This window comes from Rhinopithecus roxellana, chromosome 7 (assembly GCF_007565055.1).
Source record: "Rhinopithecus roxellana isolate Shanxi Qingling chromosome 7, ASM756505v1, whole genome shotgun sequence".
In the NCBI taxonomy this organism is placed as follows: Eukaryota; Metazoa; Chordata; class Mammalia; order Primates; family Cercopithecidae; genus Rhinopithecus; species Rhinopithecus roxellana.
In genome coordinates this window covers 88,989,479-89,002,887 of record NC_044555.1, presented here as the reverse complement: position 1 = coordinate 89,002,887, position 13,409 = coordinate 88,989,479, and the positions used below count along the sequence as shown (strand labels likewise).

The 13,409-nt window shown below is 38.3% G+C and overlaps 2 protein-coding genes across 2 annotated transcripts in view; one reads left to right on the top strand and one right to left on the bottom strand.

Moving 5' to 3' along the window:
• Window positions 1-13,409, top strand: part of LOC115898625 — a 1,104,002-nt gene that overhangs the window by 303,521 nt on the left and 787,072 nt on the right. The window lies entirely within an intron of this gene.
• Window positions 2,879-4,995, bottom strand: DDX53 (DEAD-box helicase 53). Its single transcript, XM_010358693.2, has one exon. It carries the CDS (start codon window positions 4,911-4,913, stop codon window positions 3,015-3,017), a length of 1,899 nt encoding a protein of 632 aa, XP_010356995.2. The 5' UTR covers window positions 4,914-4,995; the 3' UTR covers window positions 2,879-3,014.

Below are 13,409 nucleotides of genomic sequence, written 5' to 3'. Positions count from 1 at the left end.
GATGTAGACTACACCAAAGACAGGAAGTTTGTAGGGATATTTTTTCTCTGCAAAACCTACAAGATATAACTTAGAAACCCTCTATTTTTTTTTTTTTCTTTGACATGCCTTTTTGGTTACTAAGCAATTGGTTTTGGTTGTTTTTCTTATGCTGTGTCAGGTATTCCCCATCTCAGCACTATTGTTTTGTGCCAGATTATTCTTTGTTGTGTGGGGCTGTCCTGAAGATTGTAGGGTTTTTAGCCTCTACCCACTAGATGCCAGTAGCACCTCAACCCCCACCCATAGTTGTAACATCCAATACTGTCTACAGATATTGTCAAAGGTCCCCTGGGGAGCAAAATCACCCTTGGTTAACAGTCATTGCACTATTTCTACTTATCTTTCTCTATACACTAGTTCTTCTGTTCAGCATTATGTTGTAGAAGAAATCCATACATCTCTCATTTTCTTATAGACATTGAGTGATAATTTTTCTTGTAACTGTTACTTAAACATGATTATGGAAATATACTATCTCAAGTAGTTAAACTGTTGCATTCTTTTCTAACAAATACAACATTGCCTCTAAGAATAATTCTGGAAAATAACATATACTCTAACTTGCTAAACATTTATCATTTCTCCTCTGAGTGAACAGCACTAAGCCATTTGAGCTTCTATTACAGTTCTGCTATAGATTGCCTTTGCATTAAATTTGCACACACTTCTCTATTTCACTAAATCTGAACTTGTAGAGAACCTCAAGACACGCATATTGCCTTTAAACATAATAACTATACTGAAATTAAGAAATATAAATATTGGAATCAGGCACTTCCGGGTCAAAATATCCCTGAAGTCCTTTAAATATCACTTAATTTCTCTTTAACCAGATTTAGGGCCCTTAGGCAAGTTAGCTCCTCTGACTTTGCTTCATCCTCTGCAAAATAGGGGTAAGATTTCCTTCCGAGTGGGTTCTTATAAATATTAGAGATTAGGAGATAAAGCACCAGATATGTATCACTCAAAAATGTTAACCATTGTTACTAATTTTATCCAGAGATATTAAGGTCTACATTTAAAAAAGCCTTTAAAGTCCATACTTTAAGCCTTACATACCTATACACAGAGCATTTACTTCTTTCTTTCCCTTATTTTCTGACTTATTTGTAGTCACAGGTAAGGCATGCTGGGAAAAAAGATTGTTGCCTTAATTTTTCTCTTGATTTTGCCAGAAATGTTAACTAATTCTAATGTTTTCATGAACACTGAATTTTAAAGTTTACTTAGCATCTTTGTGGGGATTTCTTTTTGCAGGTGTGAGAAGCACCTTGCTTCTAAATAAGGCATAAGAGGTAGAATTATAGATAAAATTAGGAAGAGTTTTACTAAAATTGGTTCTTCTGGCAAAAATGTCCTTTGATTTTTTTTTTTTTTTCCTTTTCTTTTTTTTAGACAGAGTTTTGCTCTTGTTACCCAGGCTGGAGTGCAATGGCACAATTTCAGCTCACTGCAACCTCCACCTCCTGGGTTCAAGCGATTCTCCTGCCTCAGCCTCCCGAGTAGCTGGGATTACAGCCATGTGCCACCACACCTGGCTAATTTTGTATTTTCAGTAGGGACAGGGTTTCTCCATGTTGATCAGGCTGGTCTTGAACTCCTGACCTCAGGTGATCCACCCACCTTGGCCTCCCAAAGTGCTGGGATTACAGGCGTGAGCCACCACGGCCAGCCCTTATTTGATTGGTTTTAATGTTTTTCCCAGTAGATAAATTTTTCTTTCACTTTATTTTTTTCCCTGATATATGTATGTATGTGTGTGTGTGTGCATATATATATATATGGTTTTGACCTTCAAATTGAATTAAAATAAAACATGTTGAAAAGAAAAGCAAAGAATTAAATGAAAATCTACCAGTGACATTGCAAAATCAATAAAAATGCAGAATGTACTATTCTTGTCATTGAAAAGGATTGTTTGGTTCAATTTATTATGCAAGGATGCAGTTTCCCCTAGATTAGACAAAAAAGTGTTAATACAAGGCTGGGGTATACAGTTTTAGTTACAATATCACCAAATTTTAGAGGTGAAAGGGACCCCTAAATTAATTAATGTAACTTTCCCATTTCATGAGTGGAGAAATTGAGGCCTAGAGAAGGCAAGTGATTTCCTCAGAGTTTTAACCAAGGGTTAGTGACAAAATGCATACAAGGACCTGATTCCCAATGAGTCAGACATCCAGCTCTGTTGATGACATCATTCTGATAAAAATAGAATTGTGGAATCTTCTAAAAAATTTAGCACTTATTTTCTAATGAACTAAAACAAGTAGAGAATGGTAGTGGAAATAACTTTAAGAACTGTTGTGGCACCAACTGCTGGGGTGGGGGGAAGAGAATATTTTGACTGGATAAGCCTTGAAGCTTTGCTTCAATTTAGTACAACTATTTTAAAGCCAGAAAAGCATCACTCTTGTCTTCTACCAAGTGTTTTAGAGGAGACAAATGGACATGGCAGACTATAAAATTAACACAGGAACAGAAACTCAAGTATCACATGTTCTCACTTGTAAGTGGGAAGTAAATGATGAGAACATATGAACACAAAGAAGGAAACAGCAGACACTGGGGTCTACCTGATGGGGGAGGGTGGAAGGAGGGAGAGGAGCAGAAAAGATAATTATTGGGCACTGGGCTTAATACCTGGGTGATGAAATAATATGTATAGTAAATCCCCATGACATGTGTTTATGTAACAAACCTTCACATATACCCCCAAACCTAAAATAAAGGTATCTTTTGAAAGAAATTAAACACATAACATTTACTTTTTCTTCACATAGTCTCTCACTCTCTTATTTTTGAGACTTTTTAAAATTAAGGAACATACACAATATTGAAAGTTTAGCAGTATTATCTAAGAATTAGTTATGTCTTCAAATGGCCAGTATGTTTCCAATACTTCTTTATGTATATTCAATACTGCATATCTTTAACATGCCTGGAATCTTCCAGTAGCCTGGGACAACTTTTCAACTTAAACGATAATGAAGCTTCTTGCGCCTTTGTCCAGGTTTTCTTGATCGTGTTTCTGTGTCCCTCTTTTGTTGATTTAACTTGTATTGCTCAGCTATTACTACAAGATCTTCTGGAACACTCTGATTTGCTCTTTCCAGAATTTTAATCAATTCACCGGCCATTTTCGCATCTCTCTGAGTGATGAGGGTAACTGATGTGCCAGTCTTTCCTGCCCGTCCAATGCGCCCTACTCTGTGTACATATTCTTCAATATTGCATGGGAAATCGTAATTATATACATGTGTGACATCATTAACATCAAGACCTTGGGATACTAAATCAGTTGTAATCAGTATCTTTATGTTTCCCCTTTCAAAGTCCTCTAATGCTCGTTCTTTATCACTCTGTTCACTGTTGCCATGTAATGATTCTACACATATGCCTTGGATATTGAAGTCACTTGATAAGTCATCAGCAATACATTTTTGGCTGACAAACATGATGACTCTGTCATTGGGTGACATGTTCTCTATGAATTCTTGGGTGAGAGCTCGTTTTTCTTTTTCTGTGGTAACAATTATATTTTGCTTCACTGTATTTACAGCAGCTAGATTCAGATTACCAACATAAACAATCATAGGATCTTTCAAATAAGAACGTGCCAGTTGACGAACGGTATCCGGCCAAGTTGCACTTGTCATAACAGTCTGCCGGTCTGGGTGCACATCTAATAAAATCTTCATTATCTGGGGTTCAAATTCCATATCCAGCATTTTATCTGCCTCATCCATAACTAAGTAGGTTATGCTTCTTAGGTTGACAGAGTTATTCATTTGTAGGTCATTCAGCCTCCCAGGAGTTGCAATAATTATATCTACATCTTTACTAATGTCTTCTATTTGTCCAAGTCTGTTTCTACCACCACATATGCAAATGCTTTTGAGATCTTTATATGAATACTTTGAACATTCAGCTTCCACCTGAAGAGCCAACTCTCTAGTGGGTGTAAGGACTAGCATCCCAGGCCCATTCCTTTGCTCTCTAGATAATGGTTGAGAATCAACATGAATAAACCCAGGCATTAAATAGGACAATGTTTTCCCTGTTCCGGTTTGTGCAACTTCTATAAGATCTATTCCTTGTAGAATAATTGGCCATGCCTGTGACTGAATTGGCGTTGGCTTTACAAACCCTACCCTTGTTAGGCTTTTCAGAAGATCAGGGTATTGCTGAAAAGCGTCTTTAAACCTACAAGTTGGTTTTGGGATGAGACGCTTTTCACCACTTTTCAAGTCATCACACATTATGTTGAAATTTTCCTTTCTCCAGTTAATTACCTGCATTTCAGACATGCAGCTTGTTGCTTTGGATTCCATGTAAAAATTTTTCTTAACTGGTGGTAGACCTGCCCATTTTCTGTTTTCGCACTCCACGACTGCTGCCCCAATTTGATCCCAATTTGACAATGGCTGAGCTTCTCCAGCAATGTCATTTCTGCCTAGATTTATTCTAGTAGGGGGTTGGGATGCAGCATTATCCACACTGGATTCTGAGTTGTAGCTTTCTTTGTTTCTAGTAAGTGTTTCTATAGTAGCTTTGACTTTTGCTTTCATTTCCCTCTTGCCAAAAATTCTGACTAACGCTTCAGATTCCCCCTTTATAATCTGTATTTTAGTGTTTGTCGAATGTTGTAGATCTTTTATTTTTTCTCCACCATGACCAATGACCGCACCAACCATATTGTTCTTTATTTTAAAGCAGAGTGGTGGTTCACGGGAGCCTGCTGTTCTCGGTCCGTGATGGCGGACGGGGCCACTCCAGCCACGGCCTCTGCTGCCCCTGGCATCCCAGCTAGCCCCAAGGTCTCTTGGATTAGCCTCCGCTCTCTTCCCCTCTGGGGCCCGGTGGGACATTGTGTGATAGTGGGAGTATCGGCACCGGCTTCTTGCCTACATACGGTTGGAAGTTCAGGTCTGCGGCCTCTTTCCCGTCACCTTCTGCACCAAAAGATGGCGGTGGCAATTATTTCCGGGTGCTAGGCACGTAGCTACGCAGCAGTTGCCTAAGAAACCAGTGTTTGTCGTATAGGGGTGAGGCTTTGATGGCCTGACCAATCACAGGGCTTGGACTGGGGTGAGGTAAGCCAGCGTCTGTGACGCAAATTTAAAGAGGTACTCACTCTCACGTAAGTGCTGACCCTGCCAGCACTTACAGGACCCTAAGAGTAACTGCTTCCTTAACTTCTGTGTCCTGGGTGCCCCTTTCACTCTTCTCGTGATAGTTCTGGCTCAGCTTGAGAGCAACCTTGAAGCACGCCTTAAACATACACACCATGTACGCATTGTCCTTTATATAAACCAGTTATTTCTCTAAGGTAAAAAAAGTGCATTTAAAGAAAAACTATTTATTTATATATTTGTGTGTTTATTTATTTTGGTAAATTTCTTTTGCAGTGAATACAATACTTGGTCAGGATAAATTCATCACTTCCCTGTCCTCTAGTGTAACTTAAATTCTAATAATCAGAAATCTCTTAGGTGCATACTCTAGGACAGCGTTTTGCCTTAATTCATCAACTAAATGTCAGCACTTGTTTAGGCAGTTTCCAGATATTATTACAGGGATGATGGTTAGAAGAGAGGTAGAGTGGTGCCTAAGGGTACTTTAGGGGCTGTTTTTAGTGGGTTGTCAGTTTTCTCAGTGCCTCTTCATTTTTTTTTCCTTCCCTGTGGTTTGATAGCTTCTGAGACCTTAGCACTGGAAGGCTGTGTAGAACTCATTATTAGGTAGATGTAGAAGACATTCTAGCAGAAGTTTGGACAGAGGGATACCCAGCTTCCATTTAGACAGTCCCAGAGGCAGGGAGCTCACTTCATTTCAAGAATATCCATTCCATTATGAGGCTGTTTAATGATTACAGAAGTTTTTTTGAACCAACATGTGCAGTTTCCTGTGTCCTTAAGTCCTTCTCCCGAGTTCTGAAGTTATACAGAATAGGCTTGATTCTCCTGTATCCTTGTGTACTTAAGGATCTGTCAAAGGGTTTTTTTTTTTTTTTTTTTTTTTGAGATGGTGTTTCACTCTTGGTGACCAGGCTGGAATGCAATAGTGCAATCTTGGTTTGCTGCAACCTCGGCCTCCTGGGTTCAAGTGATTCTCCTGCCTCAGCCTCCCGAGTAGCTGGGATTACAGGTGCCTGCCACCACGCCTGGCTAATTTTTTGTATTTTTAGTAGAGACGGGATTTCACCATGTTGGCCATGCTGGTCTCGAACTACTGACCTCAGGTGATCCACTCGCCTTGGCCTCCCAAAGTGCTAGGATTACAGGTGTGAGCCACGGTGTCCGGCCTCTGTCAAAGGTTTCTGTGCGTCACGGCAACATTTCCAGTTTCTTCAACGTTTCTTACTATGACATGGTTTCCAAGACACACATTATCCTGTTGCCTCTCCTTTGGAAATGGTTCATTGAGGACCATTTACAATGTAGCACACAGAACTAAAAAAGAAACAAAAAGACAAGCAAACAATCCGCAGAAATGGCATCACTCCTACTATTAGGGCATCTTTACTGAGCATGACAATTCTACTAATTTGACCTAAGAACTCCTGAGACATAAAGCTGCTCACAGTAACATGACAGGCATTTAAGTTCTTGCTTCTTTTACTTACTCAGTTCATTTTTTAAAAAAATTTGCTTACCTAAATGAAGACTATATGTGTATCGTTTTATAGTCATTAAGTTTGGTCAATTGGTGTAGCCTATGATTTATAATTTTAATGATTATTCTCTAATCCATCATATTAGCCTCTAGTTTCAAGTCTTCTGCCAATTTAATGTTCATAGCATCTTTGTTCTTCAGTCAGTCACTGATTAAAATTTCATCATGGTCTAGTATAGGACAGAAGTCGGTGACACCTTGGGAGAAAACTTCTCTGTGTCAGTACTTTTTGTAAAAGATACTATTTGAAGAAATGAAAAGGTTTCTGGTCAAATATGTTTGGGAACTCAGCACCCTATATTCTCTCTGTTAAAATCACAATGCTTATTGGATATTCCAGGAGCTATGACAATTATAGACATTGAGAAAAATCAGTTGTTTAATCCAAAGTTCCCCAAACAAATTTGCCAATGGATATCTTCATCAATTATTTAAATAAGCTTTTTATTTGGAATAATTTTAGATTTACAGAACAGTTACAGAAGTACTGCAGAGAGGTTCTCGTATAGACTCGGCCAGTTTCAGCTTCCTCTAATCTTATCATATCTCATTATCATGATACATTTGTCAAATATAGGAAAACACTATTGGTGTGTTACCATCAGCTAAATTCCAGACTTTATGCTACCAGTTTTCCATTAATGTATTTTTTTCTGTTTCAAGATCCTCTCCAAGACATCATACTACATTTAGTTATATACAGTTTGTGAGAGTTTCTCAGATTTTTCTTATTTTTCATAATCTTTCCAGTTTTGAGGAGTAATGATCAGGAATTTTGTAGAATGTCCTTCAAAAAGGTATGCTTGATGTAACTTCTCATGATTAGACTGGGGTTATGAGCTTTGGAAGAAAATATCACAGAGATGAAGAGCCTGTCCCATCACATCATATTGGGGAGATAGGTACCTGATGTCACCGTGACCTATCATTGGTAATGTCAACCTTGGTCCCTTGGATAATTTGTGTTATTCATATTTGCTACACTGAAAAATTATTATTTCACCCTTTCCATACTCTATTTTATAGATTGAGTCACTAAGTCCAGACAACCCTCAAGGGCTCAGTCACCATTTAAATGCAATCTTTTTATTATTTTTTATAATTAGTAATGTTCTTTGGAATGTAGTTTGGAAACCACTGGTCTGGATAAATACAAATTACCTAACCATTTTTTTTTTCATCTGGTTGTTCAACCAGGTATATTCTGATCAAGTCACATCACAACTCCTCCATACTTCTCCATGAATTGTACTAGGAATTTTAAGGCATTCTCAATGTCTTCTAGTTTATTAACTATTTTAAAAGGAAATTTGTTTAGTTACACGTGGCTTTTACCTCTCGAAGGATATATTATGTTTCTCTGTCATTATGTATTCATCTTTACTTTGAATAATATTTAATGTTACAGACCCGTAGAATTATACAGGTATTGGGTACATCAGAGGTCATTTTGTTCTTCTCCCTTATTATAGAGAGTGAAATTGAGATTCCACATTCTTTCTGGAATTGACCAAAGGTACTCAGCAAATTATTGGGAGTAAAAATCTAGAACCATTTGTTGACTTGTGGCCAGTCGGGAAAACAGTACAGGACATTACTCCTTTACTACGAAGCGACTTGCTTCTATTCATGTTTTATGTGGGTGATATGGAAAAATAGAAGAAGCCATGCAGGTGAAGTGAAGAAAAGTCATATTGTTGGCAGAGGGGTAGTTGTAAAATTTGGGTGGAAAGCAGTGCACTTTAAGATGGAACTCATTGTAGTGAATTACTGTGATGACACAGAACTGATAGAAGACTTGCGGATATTGAAGATACTGAGAGGGATTGTGCTTTCAGGATGATTAATTACCATTTATGATTGCCCTTATCAGTTGGAAAAAATATTTGTCAGCTAAATTAAGGGCCAGCAGTGTGATGTTCTTTGCTCCAAATATCTCTACAACAGGCTTATTCACTGTATCTGAAATATTCCCACTAAATATGTATCCCTGTGGCTTATGGCTTGGTATGTTATTAGCATGGTCCTGGAAAAACAAAACACAAAAATGTGAATTTGTCAGTTAGATAGTTTCCAGTGGAGCAGCTGGCTAAAAGATTCTTTTAGGGCAGAGAGTGGGAAAGATGGAAAGAATTGAATTTCTGGTAGAGGGGATCTGTAAAGTTTCCCCCAAGGTAAGATAAAAGGGGTAATGTAAGGAAAGACAAGAGTATGTTTAAGACGATTTCTACCATTTTGCTTAGGGCAGTCCCTATAATCTTAGAGGCAACAGTACGAGAGTGCAATATTGCAGGCTGTGAATTGGGCTAATTTGCAATCACTCTGATTTCTACAAAACTCTCTTAAAGATGAGTTAATGTTGTTGGCCTAAAATAGTCTCATATATGGGACTCCCTTAGAAATGATATTGATCGTGTTTTATTTAATAAATCTGCTGTGATGGTCTAAAGCAAACTTGACTTATGGAAATCCAGTTAGCATTGTTGATGATAATAATTACAGTTGGTTTTGCATCTGTACAGCACTTGACAATTTATAAATACTCTTTGTAGAAGTAGTTTCCTTGGGATGATATATATCTGGCCATTATTCTGTTCAATACATGTGCTATATTATGGCAAACATTGCCATTATCATTGTACATATTGGTATGTTTATTTTGTGTACAGAATCATACTCATGCCACAGAGTCTAAAGAAGTAGCAGCAGTGTGGAATAGTTAGCAATCAAGAACACTGGACCTTAAATAACTGGGTTCAAATATCACTTTCACCATTTATTCACTGTGAGTCCTTGAGAAAATTATGTCTTAGTTTTGCTGTCTGTACAATGGCATACTGTCTCGTATACACACAAGACACACACAAAGTTTTACTAATTGGTTCATAGTAGGAACTCTCCAAGTATCAATTATCCCTGTTACAGAAACAGTAGGTATAGAGAGAGAATCATGGAGATTCCCTGTCCAAGGATTTTTCTGATAGTTTCCTCTGGTCCATATCAAAATGAAAAAAAAAATACGGATAATATAATTTTTTAATCCAAATCTAAATTTATTCAATGTAAACTTTTTTATTCTAACATTATGCCTTACTGTCTTTTGTAAAATACACTTCTAAAATGAAATACAGATTTCAAATTATTTTTAATGGTCTCTCCTAGGGCAAGAAAGAATGTAAATCTAATGGCCAGTAGCCTAATTAGGCTTTTAAATGTTATTGATATATGAACCCCAAGTGCTCATAAGCACTGATGTAGAACATCAAATGTGGTTTGAATGTTTTTGTTCCCCCGAAGTTCCTGTGTTGAAATCCTAACCCCAAAGGTGATGATGTTAGGAGTTGGGGCCTTTGGGAGGTGACTCAGTCATGAGAGTACAGCCGTCACGAATGGGATTAGCTTGCCCTTATAAAACAGGCCTGAGAGAAACCCCATGCCTTTTTTGCAATGTGAGGTTACAATGAAAAGTTGGTCGTCTGTGAACGGGGAAGTGGGCCCTTACCAGACAGCAAGTCTGCTGGTAGCTTGATTTTGGACTTCCCAGACTCCAGAGCCGTGAGAAATAAATTCCTGTGGTTTATAGGCCATCCAGTGGCAAACTTAGAATGAAGGAATCATATGACATCAATGAGGGAATTGGGTCCCTTTGGAGAAAGTAGAATGCAGGGAAGTGGGGTTAAAAAATGGGGGCTTTGTTTTTGATATTTCAAGTACATGGGACTGAGAGACTTGAATAGAGTGTGGCAGTTTAGCAGTGGGAACTCAGAGAATGGAACAGATAGAAACATGGTGTCTGAGAAGCAACTTACATTCTTGAGTTCTACTATATGCTAAACATTTTAAGTGTATTATCTCATTAAATCATCACAGCAACTTCATAGTATGTATTTTCTGCCTTTTCATGTGAAAACATTGAAGCTCAGAGATGTTACATAATATATCCAAGTTCATGCAAAGTTGTGGTAAATAACTTTAGACGTGAATAAATTTAAACATGGATATGGTTAGCTTCAAGGTCTTTTCCCTTCCACCTAATCCTTGTTTCTAGGGAAAAAGTGTGCTTGATTTGGTGCCTGGTTCTCAGATAAAAAGAGTCTTTAATTAAAGATGACTCAATCCTCCAGGTTGGAGACTTATTGAAGCAGAGAATGTTGAAGTCATTCGACAGGAAAGGCGGAGGGGAGGCAGATGAGTTTGGTTTCCGTCATGTCCAGTTTGTGGTGTTATGGGGGACATACAAGTAAAAATGCTAACTGAACCTGGAGATTTGGGACTGTAGTTCAGATGAGAAGATGAAGAGAGATTTGAGAATAGTCAGCATAGAAGTTACAGTTGAAACTGGAATTGAATGCTTCCAACAAATAGACAGTAATGAAAGACAGGTTGAAGAACATTTTAAGGAACTATAGAATTCATATGATTAGATAACGAGAAGAGAAAAACAGGAAGGTAGGGGAAGAGAGAGGCTACATAGTAAGAAATAAGGCAGGAGAACTTGTCGAGGAGTTTTGGTAAACAATATAAAATTCTTCAAAAGGACAGGATGGAGGTAGACTACTGAATTTTGGAGAGGAGAATCATCAATGACCTTCAAGAATGCCCTTTTTGGCGCAGCGCAGTGGCTCATGCCCATAATCCCAGCACTTTGGGAGACCAAGGTGAGCAGATTGCTTGGGGCCAGGAGTTTGCGATCAGCCTGGCCAACATGGCAAAACCCCGTTGCTACTAAAAATACAAAAATTAGTTGGGCATGGTGGTATACATCTGTCATCCCAGCTCCTCGGGAGACTGAAGCAGGAGAATCACTTGAACCCGGGAGATGGAGGTTTCAATGAGCTGAGATTGTGCCACTGCACTCCCACCTGGGCAACAGAGTGAGTTACTCCGTCTTAAAAAAAAAATGCCCTTTTTGTGGAATGATGGAGAAATGCATATTTTAAGGGAAACAATTTCAATGAGAGATGACTAGACCACTGGGAAACTTTGTAGTGATGGAGTGAGAACTTTATATATTTTGTACCTGAAGCTCAAAGGCACTGTCTTAATTTTAAACAATGCTTCTAGAAAACAAGACTCTTGGGGACAGGTTATTGTAATTGTTCTGGTAAGGATCCAGTGGATTTCAGAAAAATTACTTATGAATATTGGAAGAAAATGAACTTTAATTGTCTTTGGAAATATGTGGGAAGATATACAATGAGGGAGGGAATCACAAGGATGCAAGAACCATTCATTAGCAGTTTCAGAAAAGGAAAGTCTGTTTAAAAGGAGGGAGGAGAGTGCTGAGAGTTCTTTCAAGGAGATTACAGTGCTATCTTTAGCTACACATTAAACTTTTCTCTATCAAATTTAGTTTATTCTCCACAGAGTAGGGGTATGCATTATTTAGGTATGTGAAGAAGTGAGGCTACTGAAGTAATTAATTCTTTTTTCAGCACAGACAGTAAAAAATAGTGTGAGCTGATTAGCACCTGCAATAAGCTCCTTCAGAGAAATCTTTGCTTACCAACTACTTCCTATAGAAATGTTAACATATTGGTATTCATTTAAAAAATAATAATAACCTTGCCTCTATTTTGAGGCATTTGAAGGGCTTTCCAGAACTATTTCATTTTTGATAACTATGATGTAGGTAAGTAGAAAGAGAAACAATATTATCTATATCATTTTGCATTGTATAAAAAAGTCAAACAACAATTCTTAAAATCATGGGATTGTAGAGGTGTAAAGGATTGACTTTGGAGTGCATCTCTTGTAACGCTTTGATCTGCAAGTGCGAAGGCTAAGATCTACACGTGGCTCTGTCCAATAGAAATATGATGTGAGTCAGAAATGCAATTTATTTTCTAGTAACCACAGTTTTTAAAAAGCAAGAAGGGGAAACTTCTGAGTCTGGGCAAAATGGCATAGGTCTATTTCTCCCTACTCTGCCTGCTAACAATAGCTGAAATCCCTGGACATAGATATAAAATAAACATAAGACTCTGAAATCTGGAGAGAAGGCAAAGCAGCTAGGACTTTGGGACTTAAGGAATGACACAATGATGAGTTCCCTGGGTTTTTTATTTTTTGCCTTCCGTATATTCTGGAGTGGGTGCCGGAGAATCCTGGAACCCAGAAACACCTACATGAACAGCCACAGATTTCTTTTAATTCCCAAGAAAATCTTGTTATTTGAAGTCAAAGGTCCAGGAAAGAAACAGCCTAGCAAGAAAGAAAACTTTGACAATAACTGCCCTACTCACCAGCACAGAAAACAGAAAAGCAAAACTACCCTCCTGTCCCCATCAGCAAATGCCAAGCAATTGAGGGGCCTAGATTTCTGCCTTCATCTATTGGTAACGAGATGCCCCTTCCCCTTCTCATTGGGTGGTGTCCAAGGAAATCAAGGAGACCAAGTGGAGAAAGTAGATTTTTAGCACTTCACAGAGGTAATGAGGTGCCCCTCTCCACCCTCCCACCATCATGTCAGTAGAAATTGCACGGGGAGCCTGGACTTCTACCTTCACCCAGCAGTAATGAGGTATGCCTCATTCTTTGCACAGTGTAGGTGAAGGCTGAATGAGGAGCTTGGACTTCTACACCTGCCTAAAAGTAATGTGGCTCTGCCCAACTTTCCTTACCCATGTAATGTCAGTGGCGGCCTGCTAAAATAGAAGATTTAAATAAGATCAAAAGTCTATAATATA

Bases quoted from the DNA above. Each gene is read 5' to 3' on its own strand.
- DDX53 (XM_010358693.2), bottom strand. From the start codon at position 4,913: ATGTCCCACCGGGCCCCAGAGGGGAAGAGAGCGGAGGCTAATCCAAGA.